The 23158-nt window shown below is 42.2% G+C and overlaps 1 protein-coding gene across 1 annotated transcript; it reads left to right on the top strand.

The window, feature by feature from the left end:
• The first annotated feature begins 920 nt into the window (after nucleotides 1-920).
• Nucleotides 921-20221, top strand: LOC124257668 (transient receptor potential cation channel subfamily V member 6-like). Its single transcript, XM_046691792.1, is given in 5 exon segments — nucleotides 921-1038; nucleotides 15631-15781; nucleotides 16679-18046; nucleotides 18049-18510; nucleotides 18512-20221. Coding segments are annotated over 4 exon segments (2799 nt in total). The 5' UTR covers nucleotides 921-1038; nucleotides 15631-15703; the 3' UTR covers nucleotides 19403-20221.
• The last annotated feature ends 2937 nt before the right edge of the window (nucleotides 20222-23158 follow it).

Here is a 23158-nt window from a genome sequence, read left to right on the forward strand (position 1 = left end):
TCATTGACGACAAGAAATCAGCAAAATGACGAGCTTGTTACACACTTTTATATACAACTAACTGCAAAATCCTTCCTAAGATGACGTCACTTCTGGTTCGCTGCAGTGCTCTGGCGACGTAACGTAACCTCTCTGTGGTTTCATTGGCGGGCGATAGCGAAGGAGGCAACTTTTGGGCAACTTTTAATCGCTCGGTATTAATTAACCACAAGTTTTTTAAAAACAAATTTGGCATTCCGCTTGAGACTAACCACACGTCTTTCATATGTAATGGTTAAAAGAGTACAAAAAACAACAGTTTATTTGTTCTTTAAAAAAAATCAAAGGAATATCTTGCAAAGATTAAAACCAAGAATAAGGGTTCAGTTCTTGAGGCGTATAGGTTTTCTCGGGTGACGTACAAAACTGCACTAAGGTCATTAGATTTGGAGGCCTATGTTGACCTAGGACATAGTGTAGAGTCAGCTTACGAAACAAATAACTGCCAAAAGTAAGTGGCAATTCTGCCAAACATATAAAAGATATGTTTTGTGCTGCAGTAGAGTTGCCGTATCCACATATCAGATGTCTAGGCATGTGAACACTGAGCTAGCCATGTTGCTTCAAATAAACATCCTAGAAAGGACAGGCAGCTTCTGATTAATTCTAGACACCAATCAGTACATCTCATTAAACTTGCAGGCCAGTATACATTAATTATCAGATTTTGATCAATAGGATAAACTACTTGAGGAAGGTATTTTGTTTTCAAAATATATAATTATAGTGTTATTGTTATTGCGGAAAATTTGTTATAGAGCTCGGGTTTCAGTATTCAGCATGGAAACAACAAATCAATATAATCTCATTACTCATTCACAGAATGTGATGACATTGCAGTCTAGCAATCTTAGCCCACTCGTTCACCTTAAGCCCAGCTCCGCTGTTCCTCACCTACCCATGTACAATCAATACCACCATGCACTACTTGAACACTGACTACAGGCACAAGGAATACCAGGGGAAGCACTCAAACAATAGGCCAGCAAAATATGAAAGGTAAATACATTATTTAAATACAAAGTGTTGTTAATTTCAGATTACCTTATTTAGCTCGAATATGTTTATTTATTTGCCAGAGCTCCAGATAAGATTTAGCTCATGTGGGTACTGTACCGACTGTATATTTTTGGAGTGGGTATTATGAATGTTGAGTGGGTATTTCATTTTCCGTTATCCACTGCTTTCAAATATGTGCGTATTTCAGTCATTTTACTCACCTAAGTATTATGTCATTGAGTAAGTTTACTAAGGAGGTATGTTCTGCCTTATGTCATACCTAATCAAAACCAACTTAAATATAATGGAAATGATTTCATAAAAAATCACTCATCCTATACTGACAGTACAACACTTGTCCTATACTAACAGTACAACTTGATAGCAATCCATGTCTTTTTCATTACGCAAGCGATTTTTATAAATATATTCTGTATGCATTTCTTTAAACTTTTTGCGTATCTAACATTTAAAATGCGTAACTGGTACGCACAAATTATTTTTCAATGCGTAATTGGAAATTTTATATGCGTATTTTACCCGGATACGCAGCTTATCTGGGCCTCTGATTTGCCATATTTATAGAGACTTATCTGGAATTTTTACCTGTGTGACTAGAGGGAAATCCTTTCACTGTTTACATTTCAGATTACCGTTGGGTTTACTGTTAGTTTTGATGGTAGGAAAAGACACATATCCACAAACTGGGGTGCTGTTTCTTCCAAAACTGGCTTATAAGTTGTTAATCTATTTGAAATCTGCTGAGATATACAATCAAGAATTTTACTAAGAGAACCCTGCTAGTCAACTCATCACTTCGAGTGATCAGTGATCCGCAAGTCAGGTTTCATAAAAGATATTAGCTATATTCCAGTACCATCAAGGCAGGAGAAACCAGATACTTGCCCGCGTACCCATGTGTGGTCTCTGGTATGACAAGCGAACGCTTTAACCACTAGACTACCCAACCACCCGATGTTCACAACCTACACTGCTCAGATGTCATTACCTGGGTTGAAGTATTTGTTGAAGTGAGTGAGTTGGGTTTTACACCACTTTTAGCCATATTCCAGCAATATCACGATGGGGGACACCAGAAATAGGCTTCACACACTGTACCTATGTGGAAAATCGAACCTGAGTTTTCGGCGTGACAAGCGACAGCCTTAACCACTAGGCTACCACGCCGCCGCCTGCATTTGTTGAAAGTTTGAGAACAAACTCTAACTGCTGATCAGTAAGTTACCGAAACACTTGTACAACCTCAGCAACAAAGGAATGAGTCATTCCAGGAGAAGCTATCTGAATTATTTAAATCTATTTCAACAAGTCCATTATATCTGCATGTGCTGGGGTATACAGTAAGCATAGACAATCATTTATGCACTCAGTATGCCTGTTACCATCTGATTTAAATATTGTGTGCACATTGTTGGCAAAAGCTAGCTTCCCTTTCATGCATATTGTGTAACTTCTGTCAGCAGAGCCTCAGCCTGACATGACCCAACACTGACATGACCCAACACTGGACCATGCCCATGGCACTCAGAACCTACTCACAGAACACACACTACAGACAAACAACCAGCTGACAGGGGCATGACTTTGCGTTATCTCTGACCAGGCTGTCAGGCTAATCAGTAAAGAGATTTAACAAATGCAAACCTATGGCAACCGAAAATTTTGTAGTATCTGAAGAGTTTTGAAAGCAAACATATGAGCTTTAAGTCTTCAAAAGTTATACGCTGCCAATTAAACATTTCTGTAGAAATCAAAGGTTTATTCTAATATTCCATAATTCCATTCCTAAGTCTTTTATAGCGTCACACTATGATTACATTGGGTACTGTTCTAGAACAGTTTTATCACAGCAACTATCTGTTCCGGCATTCCCCCTCTCCTTACAAATGTCACCTGTAAAGGTCCGGGTTAGAATATTGATCTTCAGTAACCCATGCTTGTCGTAAGAGGTGATTAACAGGATCGGGTGGTCAGGCTTGCTGACTTGGTTGACACATGTCATCGGTTCCCAATGGCGCAGATCAATGCTCATGTTGTTGATCAGTGGATAGTCTGGTCCAGACTCGATTATTTACAGACCACCGCCATATGGCTGGTAGATTGCTGAGTGCAGCGTAAAACTAAACTCGCTCACTCACTCCTGACAAACGTGTAGCATCTCCTATAATGGTTCTATCACACTAATAATTTCATACTTGTATCATAAATATCTGTGGCTGTTAGGAGAGCAGCGACTTTAAGAAAAGTGGCCTAATAAAGGAGTTTAATGCCCCCATCTCTTGTATGGACATATTATGGCTCATTGGAAAGCCTATTGTGCCTACATTAACATAGGCCATGAGGTGGTGGCCAGATATGGTCCAGTTTTAAAACTGCATGTCACGTGATCCCACACGCCCCAAAACATATAATTACGATGTTTAATTTAGATATATAAATCATTCATTTTGTTTGTTAAGTTTCCATCACTAATGGTGTTAAGGCATATTCTGAATTGTTTTTATTTAATTAAATGACCAAAAGGCAATAATTCAGATAAAACCTGAAAATCATATTTTTGGGGAAATCAGCCTTTTTGGAAATTTACTTATCAGTTTCATCAGGAAACGTTCTCTTTGCGTGAAATCTCTGTGCCCATCCCAAGGCAATAGAAATTGTGTAAAGTATTAGATAACACTAGGGAAAATAATTCAAACATTGCAATGAAATCGAGACATATGTCTTTTTGACTCTTAGAATGATAATCTTTGGAGATGCACGATGTTGCAAATCTTCCAAGGTTATTTTCATATAGCATTGTCAGTGTTTATCTACAGTTTTCTGTGAATGTCTACTTTTCCAACTGATTCAGACACTTTATACCTCCCTGACAAATGCGCATTTAGGTATATGGTTGCATTATTTGCAGGCAAACAGTCCAGTCCAAATTTTCAGTTCTTTCAGGAGTAGAGACAACACTGTAGTATCTCTTCTGCCATCATACATTGAAAGTACACAGGTTCCAGATCGTCATTCTCTTTCCTCCAGTCAAAAGGCCACGGGACACCCAAAACTTATTTTGCAATACGGAATGATATCCATACTCTGCTTTGCCAACATGCACGTCGTACATGTTAAGTGAAACTATATTCACATGGAGGCACAAAGAAGACTCAAATCATTTCTTTGCTCCGAGAGTGCTCAGTGTACCGTGACTGCCTTGCTGTTTTCCTTTAGGCTCATATAATTGTGCTGCGATGATTCTAACGGCCCACAATGCATTTTCTAAACTTGATCCTGCCATTGAAAACAAGCAAAATCACTGTTAGGTGTCTTCAGTTGGCCTTGAATGGACCTAGAAGCAAATTCCATATCTACATGTATGGAATGAAGAATTATACAGGTGTCAGTTTCTCCATGGAGAGGGCATCTTCTTCCTTCTAACTAGTCTTCTCACTATTGCTGAATCCCCCAGCTGGCATCAACTTTCTCTCTGGATGTCCATTAAGATGGTCCTGGTCATGAAATACTGCTTAGTCACAAAGAAATCTAACCAGGGTCACATCAACAACTAATTACTTGCTACTGTATGCAGCTCCCATCCTTCTCCTGGTTCTCACTCATTATGGTCGTACCTATTAAAACATCTACAACAACATCTGCTTTGTTGAAGCAGTACATAAGCTGAGTCTGCTAAATTGTCAAATGGAAAAGGTGTTCCCTGACATCATGTGGAGTCCTGCCATGCCATTTCGAATGTAAACTGTCTGACTGGATGTATCTGAAGATATTTCATTATGCTTTGGTACTTCTCTAGTATGTATCCAAGGTCACACTTTGCACATTTCCTAATGGTGCCTTCTTCAAGGATATGAGAAGTTAAAACGGAACCTATATGGTGCCTGAGAACAGTTTCCAGAGTGACATCTTCACATGTAGCAAGGAAATAGGCGGATCTGGTGTGTGTGCGTGTGTGCACACACCCCTTTTGTCCAGAAATTTTATTAAATGACCATTGAAACTCTCGTGAAACTAAACTGTGCAACACCCCCACACACACACACACACCCACAAACACACCTTCTCAATAAGCTGTATCCGCCCCTGAAGGATAGGATCAGAGCGCGACGAAATATGATTTCTAGTCAAGACGTTTCCTACTTTGCTCTTGAATTCAATTGCCTTTGTCATGTCAGTAAATGTTTTGACATCTGATCTAGTAATGGGACTGTAAAAGCTCTGATTTGCATCTGTTTTCAATGCAGAATTCACAAATCTTTCAATTTTTTTTCTCTCCAGTAGTATATAGAATAGCGGTACGAGATCACTTTTGACAAAAGCCTCTGTAAAGCTTTATTTATAAAAGCTTTTATCAGGCCCTAATCTCTTCCGCTATTGTATATACCACTTTTGAATCCCCAGCCAACTTCCTGGTCACTATGACCTCGAGCCAAAACTTTCTTGGTCACGTGACACTGTTGTGTTTACTTCTTGAGCGGTGGCAACATTGTGTCATGAGGTATGATCAATACCTCTGGCTTCCTGGCGACCGCGAGCCAACACTCGACATGGAGGTAAGTGTTAAATATTTTGAATCGCTACTTCTTGGGTGGGGGTAACATTGTGTCGTGGGGTATGGCCAATAATTCCTCTCTGGCGAAACCTCTCGGTGGCCCATCTTGCAAATAGTACAAGTTCGGGTTCGTCGTCTTTGATGTCCACTTTATCTATGTTGTAAGTTTTGATCGACCATGTCAAATCGGTGGCTCGTTTCTGAGTGTCTCCTTCGTGTTCTCCCGGCTGGTAGAGGTACCTTATCAAGAGCACAAAAATGGTCAGGACTACTAGGACTGATACTACCTTTTGCATTTTTTCCCCGCCCGCCATCCAGAAATGTGTAGACTTTCCAGAAGGGATCTATGCCATCCTCAGGTTTGCAAAGCAGATATATCGTGGGACCGAGCGAACTATCCTGTATCCTGTGTGTTTGTGCTATATATCAACACCATTGTCTATATGGAAAACTAGGCAGTACCTAGACAGACTAGGCAAACTAAGTACACACTAGGCAGAACCTAGACAGACTAGGCTAGATATATAGCACAAACACAATGCCTCCGAAAAGACAACTATCGCAAGAGCAAGTGGAGGAGATTCGTGGACAAATCGATTTGGAATCGGTTCCAATCGACTACGCAAAATATGGAATACAGAAGAAGATATGCAAATACCTACAAATCCCATTTCCTCCTCCCCTGCTCCAAACGCGACCTCGCTCTCCAGCACAACCGTATTGCCTGCTGCAGAACCGTCGACCCTCTTGCCCACCGGCGAGATAGCTCCGACCTCCAGCACAACCGTATTGCCTGCTGCAGAACCGTCGACTGCGCCCACCGTCCAGGACTTCTACGACCGCTTGGGGAGGCTCGAGGCTCGTGTGGAACAAAACGCGACGATGTTGTCGGCTCGTGTGGAGCAAACCGCGATGATGTTCTCAGTTCGTGCGGAGCAAACCACGAATTTGTTGGGCGACATCTTGTCTAGACTAGACAAGGACGACGACGACGAAGAACTTCAGGAGGAAATAGAAAGCGTCGAGGAGGAACAAGAAGAGACCCGTCTGGATATCGAGAAGGTGTGGCAGATGGTAGAATTGGCCCAAAGGTGGACCTACCTTTCGATAGCTGCCGTGTTTCTCTGGAAGGTCGTCCACAAGGCCTGGAAGCACAGCACAACCGTTAGCACGCCGGTCCACATACCGGTCGACGAGAAGACAGAAATGCCCAAACCAGCTTCCACGGCCAAACCTGGGGATCCCCACTACATGGAGTAGAGAAGTCTATGTGTGGAATGCAACCGATTTGGAAAAAAGTATTGTAGTAGGGTATACGAACCATGCGTTTGTTTTTTTTCGTTCGGGCGTGCGCCCTACTTTCCGTACCACGTATTCCACGAAAAGCAGTTGGAATACGAAAACGGGCCTAGACAAGTCTACGACTCCATTCGTCCTTTGCATCTGCAAAAATACTAGGCGAGCTGTCGGAGGGTCTGTCAGCTATGGAAAGAGTCTGTGGACTTGTACTTCTAGAGGTGGCGTTGTGTTGTAGTTTCTACTGGTACGATTCTAGCTTTCTTTTTGTTTGGCGTTGTGCGAATGGGCCCTAGACTACACAGAGCTGGGCTTTGCTTTGTCGACAGATCTATATCCGCTACGGCACTGTCCATCCAATGTCTACATCGTCTTTTGGCGCTCCATTTTCGTCCAGCCCTTGTAGATACAGGATAGTTCGCTCGATCCCACGATACATCTGTTTTGCAAACCTGTGGATGGCAGAGACCCCTTCTGGAAAATCACATTTCTGGATGGCGAGCAAACAGACAGGTCGACGAGAAAACGCAGACACCAGTTTCCAAGGTATACCCCATCCGCATGCAGTACCATTCATTTAGACATTTGACTTTCATAAGGTATACAACATGTGGCCCTTGGGAATTTAGGAGTCAAAGGTCATTATGGCTTGTATAAAGCACATGGGGCTGACAAAGAATGAAACCCATCAATAAAAGGCAGACAGATTTTATCAGTGAATGTAGGAGACTCAGGAAGATTAACGTTTAAAAAAAATTCATACAGTATACAATTAATTAGAGAAACAACATTCATATGGTATACAACCAATTAGAGAAACAGCTTTCATATGGTATACAATCATGGCTACCGTCGGAGAACTTAAAGCGTTGGCTAAGAAGCGTGGTATGATTGGTTATTCTCGCATGAGGAAAGCCGAATTGCTCACCTTGCTGGACATGAACTATGACAAGCCCCCAACTGTACGAGAGCTCAAAGCTCGAGCTAAAAAACGTGGATTGACTGGTTATTCTCGCATGAGAAAAGCTGAGCTGATCGAAGTCCTGGAAGACACCGAGCTGGTCGAGTTAAGATTTGTGCCGATGGACCACGTGGTGGGTAAGTATCTCCGAGGTTGGAAAATGGTGGTCGATTCTAATATCGATACCGATAAAATCAAACCCTTAATCGACAGTAAACTTCGCGAAGAATTAAACGATTTGAGAAGCATCAAATACCCTTAAAATCAAATACCCTTAAAATGTCGCTCCAAAAACCTCAGTCGGGCGGCAGTACCAAGTCCATCATGCCCTATGTCAGAGGCAAACAGGAAGTCCTAACTCAACCAGAATCGATTGAATCCTCCATCGACGCGTCGTTCCAAAAACTACAAGAATCGTTGGAGAAATATACCCACATGGGCTCTGGATGGGTGGTAGACAAAATCAACACCATTTTTATCTCGACATAGCAAACTACATGCCACTCCAGAGGTGGATTGCACATACTGGTGCCCAAGCATTTCAGAGATAAAAAGGCCCTCGTTAACCCCGAAACCAAAGGCGATGATGTTAATAATTATTGCGCGGTGGTGGTGGTCATAGCTGTTACGCAACGGGTGATCCGTGCAGGCGTTTCATCTACCCATCTCCTACTGGACCAGATTCGAAAAGCAAAACAAGACGGCTGTCAACGTGTTCAGCCACGAAGGCGACAAAACCATCGTGCACAGGATAAGCTCTGTGAGTGATAAAACCGTACGCAGAATCAATTTATTTCACGTTGAAAAGGGCGACCAGTATCACTACACGGCGATTAAAAGTCTGAGCCGATTGTTGTACGACTAATCCAAACACGCCAAAAAGAAACATTTCTGCGAACGGTGCCTGCATGGGTATTCTAGCGCTGATTTATTAGAATCGCACCTGGAGGATTGCCGAGGCATGGGAGAGAGGGCGATCAGAATCGATACGCCTCAAGAAAATAAAAACATCTTAAAATTCATCAACCACAAACATCAAATGCCTTTGCCCTACGTCATCTACGCCGACTTCGAAGCTCTCATCAAACAGGTGAACACCGTCGCGCCATTCCCGGAAAAAAGTTTCACGTACAAAACGCAAGAACACCAAGCTTGCGGGTTCGGGTACGTGGTCGTCCAATGTGATGGAAAAACGGAACCACCGTTGATTTACCGAGGTCCTGGAGCGGCCAAAACGTTTCTCACGTTCTTACAACGCGAAGAGAGAAACATCAGGGAAGCTTTGTCGGCTCCTGCCTCCATGGATATGACGCCGGAGGATGAGTTCGCTCATCGACGAGCTAGATATTGTCACGTATGTCGAGGATCCCTGAATGGGGATTCGGTGAGAGATCATTGTCACATCACCGGTCGATACCGAGGTGCCACTCACAACGCGTGCAACTTAAAACTTAGAATCGATCCCAAAAAAATCAACATCCCCGTGGTCTTCCACAATTTGAGAGGGTACGATGCTCACTTGATCATGCAGGCCATCTCGAACCTGTACTTGAAAACGGACACGCTGCTGCTGGCCGACGTGTTCGAGACGTTCAGAAAAACGTGTTTGAAACAGTATCAACTCGACCCTGCTTGGTACTACACCAGCTCCGGTCTCTAGTGGGATGCGCTCTTGAAAAAAACGGGCGTCAAACTGGAATTGTTAACGGATTATGACATGCACTTGTGAGGCGGGATTTCCATGTCCTCCAAACGGTACGCGAAAGCCAACAACCCTTATGTGGAAAACTACGATTCGAACAAGCCCACCAATCATCTCCTCTATCTCGACGCCAACAACCTGTACGGCTGGGCCATGAGTCAGTATTTGCCTACGGGCGGGTTCGAATGGGTTAATAGCGAGCATTTAATCCGAAAAACATTATGGCCATCCCCGACAACTTTGAGGTAGGCTACCTGTTCAAAGTGGATTTGGACTATCTCGAAGCATTGCACAAATCGCACAACAGTTACCCGCTGGCTCCCGAATGATTGATGGTCGATCGAGGCTGGATGTCCGACTATCAGCGAGACTTGTTGGGAGAAAACACCCTGGCTGACGTGGAAAAACTCGTCCCGAACTTGATGAACAAAACCATGTACGTCGCGCACTATCGCAACCTGCAGCTGTACCTATCATTGGGTATGAAGCTGACCAAAATACATCAGGTGCTCAAATTCGATCAAAAACCCTGGATGGAACCGTACATTCGGTTGAACACCGAATTGAGAAAACGAGCCTCAAGAGACTTTGAGAAAAACCTCAACAAACTCATGAACAATTCGGTGTTCGGCAAAACCATGGAAAACTTGAGGAAATGCATTGACGTGAAACTCGTGCGATCGTTACAGGTCATTGGCTCCCTCCCTCTGCAAGCCGTCTGCGTTCTGCTGTTTATTTTGTTGACAGTTACATAGACAGATTCTTTAATACAACTGCAAAAAATCGGTGATTTACAATGTGATTAGGTTGTCTGACAAAACATCCACTTGCACAGTTTGAGATCGATTGCGTCATTGGATGAAGAGATATTTACAAAAAAACGGGTCCACATGCATTTCATGCCAAACTATAGAATACCGTTAATTTTCTATGCACCCAACACTAAAAAGTTGGTCCACGACATGGTGAGTTAAGTACCTGTGATATCACCACCCTAACACCTGTGACTGAAACACCCAAATAACACTTTTCATTATTGTATGGTTGTGAATCCATAATTATCTCACACAGTGGAGCTCTGACAGACACACTGAAGCACAGACCGACACAGTGAAGCACTAAAACAGACACAGTGGAGCACTGACACACTGAAGCACTGACTGACATATTGAAGCAGTGACAGACACAATGAAGCACTGACATATTGAAGCACTGACAGACACAATGAAGCACTGACATATTGAAGCACTGACAGACACAGTGAAGCACTGACAGACAGACACACTGACAGACACATTGAAGCACTGACTGACATATTGAAGCAGTGACAGACACAATGAAGCACTGACATATTGAAGCACTGACAGACACATTGAAGCACTGACAGACACAGTGAAGCACTGACAGACACACTGAAGCAGTGACTGACACATTGAAGCACTGACTGACACAGTGAAGCACTGACATATTGAAGCACTGACAGACACAGTGAAGCACTGACAGACACACTGAAGCACTGACAGACACAGTGAAGCACTGACAGACACAGTGAAGCACTGACAGACACAGTGAAGCAGACACAGTGAAGCACTGACAGACACAGTGAAGCACAGACACAGTGGAGCACTGACAGACACAGTGAAGCACTGACAGACACAGTGAAGCACTGACAGACACATTGAAGCACTGACAGACACAGTGAAGCACTGACACAGTGAAGCACTGACAGACACAGTGAAGCACTGACAGACACAGTGAAGCACTGACAGACACAGTGGAGCACTGACAGACACAGTGGAGCACTGACAGACACAGTGAAGCACTGACAGACACAGTGAAGCACTGACACAGTGAAGCACTGACAGACACAGTGAAGCACTGACAGACACAGTGGAGCACTGACAGACACAGTGAAGCACTGACAGACACACTGAAGCACTGACACATTGAAGCACTGACAGACACAGTGAAGCACTGACAGACACATTGAAGCACTGACTGACACAGTGAAGCACTGACAGACACAATGAAGCACTGACACAGTGAAGCACTGACAGACACAATGAAGCAGTGACACAGTGAAGCACTGACAGACACAGTGGAGCACTGACAGACACAGTGAAGCACTGACAGACAGTGGAGCACTGACAGACACAGTGAAGCACTGACAGACACAGTGAAGCACAGACCGACACACTGAAGCACTGACAGACACACTGGAGCACTGACAGACACAGTGGAGCACTGACAGACACAGTGAAGCACTGACAGACACAGTGGAGCAGTGACAGACACAGTGAAGCACTGACAGACACAGTAAAGCACAGACCGACACAGTGAAGCACTGACAGACACAATGAAGCACTGACAGACACAGTGGAGCACTGACAGACACAGTGGAGCACTGACAGACACAGTGAAGCACTGACAGACACACTGAAGCACTGACAGACACAGTGGAGCACTGACAGATACAGTGAAGCACAGACCGACACACTGAAGCACTGACAGACACACTGAAGCAGTGACTGACACAGTGAAGCACTGACTGACACAGTGAAGCACTGACAGACACACTGAAGCACAGAAGCACTGACACACACTGAAGCACTGACACAGTGAAGCACTGAAGCACTGACAGACACAATGAAGCACTGACACAGTGAAGCACTGACAGACACAGTGAAGCAGTGACAGACACAGTGAAGCACTGACAGACACAATGAAGCACTGACACAGTGAAGCACTGACAGACACAATGAAGCACTGACACAGTGAAGCACTGACACAGTGAAACATGGACAGACACAGTGAAGAACTGACAGACACTGTGAAGCACTGGGGCACAGACACTGTTGGATCTGACAGTCTGCTACAATCACATCAACACACAGAATTACAAGTGACATGAAGAATGACAATCAACACCCGTTGTTTTCCAGCACATATTGCAGTCTGTGTGTGAAGCAATGAGCAGGGGAGGCCAGCAATCAATACCCTTTGTACCTATGACAAATGTCCTCCACCGACCTTGTCTGGGTGATTAGGAGTGCCGTGGCACCCCAGTAGACAAATCTTGAAATATTTGACTACAACTATCGCTACTGGAAAGATGCCATACAGCTGACAGACTATCCCGGTCTCAGCTATACACCGTACAGCCCTCCTCGGTGAAAGTGCCATCTGTGAGTACTGCTAGAGTGTTGACTGATTCAGTTTGTGTAGAAATACTTCAGTTTGCAGATCAGTATGTTCACTAAAGAATCACACTAAATATGTCAGGATTTACAATCCCTTTTCACAGCAAAAATCCCCAAGATTTTACATGCGTATCAGAAATTATTTTTATTTGTGAAACGTGGACTTTCCTCTCTCACAGTGACTCAGCAGTAGTCTCAACTTCAATATGAGACGCTAAGGCAATATCAAGGCAAAAGTCAAAACAACATTTGTTGACACTGTAAATACAATACCTTGCACAGCATTCTTGTAGCGGATCAATTTTCATAATGGTATGCGCAGAAATGGATTAAAATGACAACATAATAGAGTGAATATTAACAAATTTTTTGTTTCACAATACATTTCATAGATATTAACATAAATTAAATGGATACAACAATTTACCACTGAAGAAAGGGCTAGAATATTTTCCTTCCAATTTTTATGCTGAAAACATTTTTGTAGGCAACATTTAGACTTGTGGTGGTCAGATTAAATGAATAAATCGAAGATTGGTCACAGTGACAAAACAACCAAGCAATTAATCATGTTTTCTCATAATCAAACACAAACAATTTTGGAACACTTGTTTGCATTAATAATATTTTCACAAGGTTGGTTTTGTCTGTGCCATTAAAGTTACATTTCATAAGCTCGTTCCAAGTCATGATTGAATTTATCTTAAAGACTCCAGGAAATTTTAGTCCTTTAAAGATGTGAAATTTGCAAATGCAATTTGAAAAAAACAACAACCCAAAGAACTACTGTTTATTTGCTTTATTTTGTTATGCATCAACAAACATAACAGAAACATTTGATAAATGACTCTATTTCTGATGATTGAATGGCTGCATTGAACCAATCATCAATTAAGAGAGTTTAACCAATTCCCAACACTAATTTCCAGTATATGATCACTGGGAGAAGATTGATTGAGTGAGGGGGTTGAGAGCTTGAGAAGAGCAAGTGCGGAGGAACTAATATCACTGGGAGAAGAGTGAGGGTGTATGAACTAATATCATCGTGAGAAGAATGAGTGAATGGTTGAGTAAGAGCATTTTCTCATGTCTGATGATGAAAGGACTGATCATCTATTGATGTGGCAAGCACATCTTACTGTCGTGATACACGAACCTGCCAACATGATTGGTTCACACAGTTTAGAAGGACTGGGCCTTGGACATTTGCCAGTCCTACAAGATCACAGCTATTACCATATCCCATTTTGTCAATTGTGTGATGGGCACACATCCGGCAGGTAAAACAGTTGCATAATGGTGTCCTCCTTCCTCCTTATAAAACAGCAGTAACCAACACTGATCAAGATCTGTATACACAATATCACCAATCACAGTCAATATATTCTGAAAGGCTAACAGGCTCCCTGATTGCTGACACCCTCTTCATCTTCTGAGTGCATCTTCTTCCAGACTAGCTTTGTGAAATGTTTAGTCATCCTTGGAATGTTTTAGTCATGGTTAGGACGGACGACGGAGAATCTTTTTACAGTTTTCACTCCTGCAGACTTAAGGTCAGCCTTGATCATCCTGAGGGTTAAATCTTCATTCTCTTATGATATATAAGACCTATAAACCACTGCACCAATATTTTGATCCTTGTTCAAATTATAGAATATGAAAAATAGCCATCCAATCAAACAACACCAATCCTTCATGACTAAGCAGAGGCAACTCCAGTACCTGGCTTGACTTGTGCCATCACAGAGACATTGAGAAAGTCTTGAAGTATGAGAACTCTCTCACATGTCTGAAATGTCTTCACTTGTGTGCTGACAAAGTGGAACCTGAAGCATCAGTAGGAGGAACGTATTAAGGACATAACTCATAACAGCACTACTGGTGCTATGACTGCACTATGAAATTCCAATTAAGTTTGGCAATGGTTGAAACTGGACTTTCACAGTCAGCTAACACCCCTGCCTCAGGAAGAAGGACCCCTTTGAAAACCTTAGTCATGTTCATAATTACTTACAGAGGTACAGATAAGCTGCGTATCTGCGTAAATTACGCAAATATTTATGTGAAAACTCAATTCCTATTACGTCTGTTGCGTACAAGTACGCTTGTATTTTAGTAAATACTCAATAAATTTGATTGTACATGCGTACACACAAAAATGTCAAATCTCAGCTTGAGTACCGGTGGATAGATAAAGCAACTGAGGTATATTGAGAGATTCTATTTCGGCACATGAACACTCAACTAGCAGTCTTTCATATCGTTTTTCATATTACAGATCAAATATAAATAACAAACACTAACATTTAAACTTTATTATATTTTTACAATTAATGGAAAATGGCAAAATACCCAATAGATTTTGAGTGAGGTGAGTACAATTTGTTAGGTTACTCAAAGGAAAATCAGGATACCCAATTGAGATGAAGACAAGCGGGTACATAACTCAATGACCCAAAAAATTATCTGTAGCTCTGACTTACTTTCAAACTTGCCAGAATATTTACCACAACAGAGGAGTTTTGATGTAAGTTCTTAAGATTGGTCTTGTGTGATTGCAGCCACAGATACAGGATTTATGGCAATGCTGTAAAAGAGACGGAATATTCACAAGCATTGTACAATTCTGTAGGTTCCGGTGGAGGTGGAAGAAAGGAGGAGTTGACTCACTGACCTTTGATACAGATAATTATGGCAAAGCTACTTCAACATATTCATGTGGCAGGTATTCATGTGTTCAGTACAGCCAGACCAATTCATGTTTATCTAGGCTCAAATAGTGATCAGTCATGCAACCAGTAGGAAAGATACCAGTAGTGGTGGTTGATCACAGACTACATTATGGCGTACTATGTTGCAGCAATCAACATGACAAGTACAACCATCAAGGTCTGTCGGAGTGAGAGACTGTGTCGACTGGACACCTGGTGGTGATGGACCCCCCCGCCCAGCTTCAGCAACTGTCCAGATACACCCAGCTGTATCAAACAGACAAACAGGACTTCCTCAAGGTAATACAAGCAAGGCAACACTTTCTTAATAGAGTGTAGAAAACAAATATCATTGACTGCAGACCTGGCTGAAAAACTGCAGAAAAACTGCAGAATTATTATGCAAAATTGGTCAGAGCCATATGACAGAAAACAGGTTTAGCTTAACAGGCAATACAATTTAATGGTAAATATTTACGTTGGTGATATTTTATCTCACATTTCACATTTATATGCACCAAGTTTGTCATCAGCTCTTCGTTCACCTAGATTCACTGATGGGATATGATGTTCACTGTGTATGATATCCAAATGATCTTATACATTTTTGTCTCCATAGAATTTGGGTTGAGGATGTAACAGAAGATTCAGATACTGATGTACATTCATAAATTTTCCCTTTCATGTGTATCATTCCTAAATGTGATTCAAAGATAATATTTGAGAAAACACACGTGTCCAGATAAGCAAGGTCCAGCTATAATGTGGAGTGGGAGAGAATCAAGAATCATGTCTGAACAATGCAGACTTACCAAGAAAATGATTGTTTTATATTCTAAATTTTCAATTTAAAACATATACCATCATAAAAAGTTTAAGGGAGTCGAATTCTCCAGTGACTCATACTGGTAATTATTACTAAAAACATATTTCCATCTGTAGCTAGAAAACATTATTTGAGTGAGTGTGTGAAGTCAGTATGTTCTTAAGCCGCTTTTAGCAATATTTCTGCAATAACACACCGGGGAACACCAGAAGTGGGCTTCACACATTGTACCCAATTTGGGAACGAACCCAGACCTTCGGTGTGACAAGCGAACACTTTAACCACTAGGCTACCCCACCCTCCCAAAACATTATTAGAAGTTCTGTCCATCAGTGAGTGTTGTAGTAATGCTATTCACTTCTATCTGACAGCAACTGGTGACTAATGTGACTCTTGGGCAAGACAAGGAGGAGGACACTCTGGTCCAGCTGGACGTCCTCCAGAGGATGGGATGGGAGGGTTCGGAGCTGCTGGCTGCACACCGAGACAAGGATGAGACCCTCCTCAACCTGGCTGCAAAGTTTCATGAAGACATCACTGTCATGAAAAGGATCATTGATGTGTGTCCTGGCCTTCTTTTGGTGTCAAGGACAGGTGAATATGAAGGGCAGACAACTCTCCACATCGTCATCAGCAAGTGTAACCATGCTGCTGTCAGGATGCTGCTGAAGGCCGGTGTGGTGAAGAAGTTCAAGGATCAGGTGCTTCGGATGGTGGCTACAGGGTCCCGCTTCACCAACACAGTGATGATGGGAGAGCTCCCTCTCTCAGTAGCAGCTCTCACACTGGACATCGACATTGTGGAACTAATGTTCAAGTATGGCACATCAGACATGATATCCTTCCAAAACAGTTATGGAGACACTGTGTTCCACTCTCTCATCAAATATGCATGCCTGAACCCAAACAAGACGAACGCAGTGCTGGAGATGTGCCACGAGATAAACAAACGGCTTGGTGAGAGACCAGCAGAGGAGGTCGTAACTACTGGCGCAAGAGTCCATCTTGCTTACAAGGACCTAATTACGGCATGGTTTCTGCCCAACTTCAGTAACCAGACACCCTTGCAACTTGCAGCCTCCCTTGAGCAAGTGGACATCTTCAGGTTCATCCTCAACATAGAAGGTGTTTATTGTCAGCTGGATAGACATGATGGCCTGTTTGATGTTCATCTGTATGACATTACAGAAATTGACACAGTTGCCCTGACAAACTGGCAGCGAAAAAACTCCAGCAAGATGAAACAATCCCAAGCACATCAGAAGAACAAAGTCTCAAGTATAGACACGCCCTTGACAAATGTCAACCAAAGCAACACACGATACAAAAAACCTGGCGCCAACCCCTTCAAACAAACATACAAACCCATCCTGGAAACAGTCTGTGAAATTGATGTACAACAGGCATTTGAGGTGCTGAATCTGAAAGTTATGCGGACAATAATCCGAGCTAAATGGTCCCGATACCGCTGGCTATATTTCACCTGGGCATTTTTCCATTTAGTCTACATATCAATTTTGACTTACTATGCTGTGGTGAAAACAGAAATACTGAATCAGCAGCTACCAAGCAGCACTACACCCAACTCAACTGGCCATGGCAACACGTCTCTGTTCCAGTGTGTGTATACATGTGTGCTACACACCATGAACTCAGAACCACAACAAACCATCACCCCATCTCCAAGACTGAACAATCAGTACAACAAAACATTATTTGTTTTGATAATTAACATCGTAAACATTCTCATAGCGTACTGATCATTCTGTTTGAGATACGACGAAGAATATTCCAAGGATATAAATTCCACTTGAAGAAAATTCATCACAACGGGACATATCGTGTACTCTTGTGCATATTCTCAGTCAGTATCCTCGTTGACTCACTGTGGTACTTGATTTCCCCGACCAACAACTACCTCCTCATCTTGGCACTGCTGCTGGGGTGGTGGTTCCTGACGTTCTTCCTCCGTGCGCTGAAGAAGTTCAGCTTCTTTACAGTCATGATTCAGAAAGTCCTGCAAGGGGATGCTGTCAGGTTTGCGGTGATAATCATCCTGGAATTCGTCTCTTTCACAGTTGCCCTTTATATCACCTTTCTGTCCACCCAGCCGGAAGGTTTCCGCTCACTCGGGGAAACGTTCCTCACACTATTCAATCTGATGCTAGGACTGACAGAACTCGACATTCTAACCCAGGCCAGAGACCCCCTGGCTTGCTATAACACTGTTCATCATCTTTGTGCTTCTTACCTACGTCCTCATGCTCAATGCTCTCATTGCCATGATGTCACAGACCTGTGCGATGGTATCAGAGAACAAGTTTGCCCAAGGAGAGCTTCAACGGTTGTCCATTATTCTGTTCTTGGAGAATATCATGCCCCACAGGTTGAAGGTCTGCTGTGGAACTTGTAAGAAGGTCAAACATTTTGATGTGAGCCTGAAGACAACCATTGAGGAGGACCGCTACTTTCTTGAGCTGGACTCTCTGCAGACCAACTACTCCAAAGGCTCTTCCATTATGAAGAGGAAACAGATGGTACAAACTTTAAACTTTGACAACACATCATCAGATGTGCAGAGATATTTAGAAATGTTAAACCAGAACAAGTCCATGAAGTACCCAGAACATACACCAGCAATCAAGGAAAAGAAACAAAGTTCTCATAATTTGTTAGAATTCCCCAGACCTCAGAAGGGTGGTTTGTCTCCAGTCTCAAAAAGAAAACCTTCACGGCTATCAAAATCTTCTTCTAGAAAGGGAAGGGATTCTGTAGAAGCAAGTCCTTCAGAGGAATCAAACCATAAGATACGTTTTGGTGGTACGTCTGACGTTAAACAAGCCTCTGTAAGGCTTGGTGTGGATGGCGTATCTGACGTTAGAGACAGGCCCTCTGTAAGGCCGGGTGTGGAGGGCGTGTCTGACGTTAAAGACAGGCCCTTTGCAAGGCTGGGTGTGGAGGGCATGTCTGACATGAGGGACAGGTCTCCTGTAGGGATGGGTCAGGAGAGTGATGACCCTCCTTCCAAAGACCAAACCGATGGTTTGCATATGTCACTGGAGTACCGGCCTGACATTGCCAATGTTGAAGTGTGAGTGTGTGGGAAGAGCTCCTTGTGGCAACCAGTGATCCAGTTGGGTAACATATTACTGTCATAAATATAAATAATATATAACATAATTAATTTAGAAAGTGCCTAATATCCACCATAGAGATGCTCCGTGGTGCTGTGACAATATTAGGGAAAGAAATAGTTTGTATGGATTTTACAGAAAGGCAGCAGTGAACAGATGGGTCTTTAGCAGAGATTTAAAAGTTTCTTTCGATGAAGTGTTCCTGATTTCCTTTGGAAGAGAGTTCCACAGTTGAGGGCTGGCAAAGGAGAAGGCTCAGACAGACAGTTTGATTGGAGATCTTTGTTTGTTGAGGAGAGAGTCAGTAATTGTTGGATGTAGATCCACACACAATACACCATAGGGTGTTGTAGGTCATTCGAGCAGTGATCTAATGGCATACTGTCACAAAACATCAAAGGTAGATGGAAGTGTTACCAGCAGAGAGGCTGCTGCAGCAGTGTTTTATCAGTCCTGTGAGGGGCATCGTATGAAGTGAGCTTCCTTCACATGGAGTCCAGTATTCACGCAGTACTTCCACCCATCTACACAACAATACTTAAAGTATAGCTCAGTCCACCAATGACTATTTTCCTAGGATTTGGAGAATCCAGACATCCAGCCGCACAACAGAAAAAAAAATTCAATCATTGGTCTCTTGGAGATTGTGGTTTGGATAGATGGAATACATGTAGCATTTCTTGGTTGTATTTTTATCTGTTATTAACTGCTGATGAGATTCACAACAGAGACATTGTTTCATAGACTATGATTTCAATAGAGGCTAGTCAACTATTGTTTGAAATAACACTCATGTTTGTTCTAAAATCATTCTGTAATATATTCAAATGAACAAATATTAAAATGGTTAAAGCTACACCTCAATCTTGTATTGTTTCCATTTATGCACATTATTTAGCCAAATTCTAAAGTTTGTAATATTCTGATTGGTCTGACACCAGTTCTAATCATAATGTTGTCAGATTACATAACTACATCTTTTGGTATGAGATAAAAGTATTTGAAGATTCAAATCAAAAGCAACTTAATCAGAATCTTACAAAAAAATATGATCAAGAAATGTTGACACAAGGCTTCATAAGGGACCATTCATAATTTATGGCTTAGGCGTGGGGGTGTTGAGGGTGTGATGTTGATGATTTTAAGCCCGGGGATGGGGGGTGTCACCCATTTTGTTCTGGGGAGCTAAGAGTGTCATCAATTTTGTACACATGTACGAGGGCGGTCAGCAATTTTGTACAGAAAAAAAAGGTTTCAAATTATGCTTAGAAAAAATGGGCAGGGAAGGGGGTGTCATTGATTTTGTAAATGACATGCAGGGGGTTCACTTATTTTGTACATATATTTTAGGGGGGGTCATTCACATTGTACATGCTTCTCCATAAAAATCATCATCACCCCCCTTGCCATAAATTATGAACGGTCCCTTATGAAGCCAAATTTAACTTGAGTCATTTGCCTTGTAAATCCTCTTTGCAATGACCGACTCAATGACCCAAAGACCCAACTGTGACCCAAACTGAGGTTTAGTCAGACCTTCAAAGAGTCATGTCTGTCATATTGAAGTCATATGATGTTCCACTGTAGTGACCTAGTTTTAAACTGTAAAACATTTGTACCAGACACCATCTTGTATTCAAGCAGACGTGTGAATATTGATCACATGACAGGCCAATACTTATCATATGGCAAGTCAATATTCAAGGTCAACGTCAGTCATATGATTTCAGGATCTACATTGAAATGTATTGTTTCATTTGAGATTAAGATTAACCAACAAAACTGCAAGATTCTTAATAAAAATTTAGAATAACAAAACACTGCAATTGACCCGGGTTCAGTTCATGATAGAAAAAGACCTTCTGTCCTCCTAACAACATATCAATAATGGGGAACATGATTGTCTGGAATGAAACAAAGGAAAGTATTCTAAACTACCTGGAATTTTGGAAGAATTATGTACAGAAGCATGCACACACTTTTGTATCAGTTTGATCAAGATGAAAAATATAAGTCCAAGAGATTCAGTAAAGACTACAAATATTAGTCAACGAGGACAAGTAAAGTGTGGTTTGCTCAAACCAAAAACCTACAATCCTGCGCCAACAAGCCACAATCCAACATTGTCATTGTCAATTTGAGTGTGCAGGGCCAGATACAGAGTAGAGATATTCTGAATTAGTTCAGGGGCCAAGTAATAAAATTAAGCGTTCAAAGTTAAGGGTTTCACATTTTAACCAATAGTGAGGAGGGTTGTTTCAGCTAACTTAGGAACGGTCTAACTATAAGAAGTACCGTAAAAAGTGAACATACAACAACTCTGTGATACCCCATGTCAGTGAGAAATGCAGCATGCAGACTCGTGACGTCATGGCATGGAAGACTGACCACTCTTTGATGACCTGCTTGAGTGGCTCAGTAGACACAGTTACAATACTAAATATGATCTGTGAATTTGCAGGTTCAAATCACATCCTGAAACTTTCAATTAAATTTTTAACCTGTGAAATATCAAAATTATATGCAGATATAAGGATGTTCATAAATCTTCAGTGACAGAACACTCTAAACTTAGATTATATTTTCCTGCAGAACACCCTGGGCATTGATAATGAGCCTGCAGAATTTCTGCTATTTGCACAAACCTGAAAAGTAATATCATGACCTGACTAAAGGATTCTAACTGATGTATAATGGACTCACCATTGGTGTAGTTGTAGCTTTCTCCATCTGTGATGTTCAGCACGCCGGACACGATGTTGAAGTCGGTAAAGCCGAGAGCCAAAACCTTGTCTTGTGTTTGTGGGAGCCCCACGATGTGGTACTGACAAGTCAGAGACCCCTGGCCAGGGAGGTACGAAGGGTGCAGACATTCTCCCAGCATACTGTGGCTCAATGCCCAGGAGACAGTCTACAGACAGAGAAGAGCATCTGCACTGACACATCTTCATCCAGGAATCAGATTTAGAGTTTTCTTTACCCACAACATGGTTTATCAAAGACTCAGCACTCAGCAATATTCAAGCTACATGGCAGTGGCCTGTAAATAATCGATTCTGGACCAGACAATCCAGTAATCAACAGTACAGTACAACCAGAAATTATTGAGAATTTAAGATAGTAAATGTTTTTATATTTTTCACTCATTACTCACGTAGTAAATGTGAATATTAGCAGAACATAACTCCAGATTCAAAGACAGGTGAACAGTTAGTATTTTGTCAATTCACCATGGGCAGCAATGCAGGCTTCAATGCGGCGGGGCATACTACTGATCAAAGAAGTTAGAAAGTCGTGGTCCATGATGTCCCAATATCGGACCACCGCTTCTTTTATTTCGGCAATATTTGTCAGATTTTTCTTATTGACACTTTCCTTCATAAGTCCCCAAACATTTTCTATTGGATTTAGGTCAGGGCTATAGCTTGGCCAATGTAATAATGTCATATTTTGGGTCCAAAACCATGCCTGTGAATGCTTTGAACGATGTTTTGGGTCGTTGTCCTGCTGGAAAATCCAAAACTTTCCATAGAACACGTGAGCAGATGGAAGTAAATGTCCCTCGAGAATATCTGTGTACCGTTCACTGTTCATATTCCCTTCAAATACACAGAGTAGCGCGTTGCCCCTAACACAGATATGCCACCCACGTTAAATTTCGGACTGTACTTTGGGCGCTGATACAAAGGTTTTTCAGTTAGTTTGGTCCAGAATTTC

This window comes from Haliotis rubra, unplaced genomic scaffold, assembly GCF_003918875.1.
Source record: "Haliotis rubra isolate DU_JTF1 unplaced genomic scaffold, ASM391887v1 Scf117, whole genome shotgun sequence".
Taxonomy (NCBI): Eukaryota; Metazoa; Mollusca; class Gastropoda; order Lepetellida; family Haliotidae; genus Haliotis; species Haliotis rubra.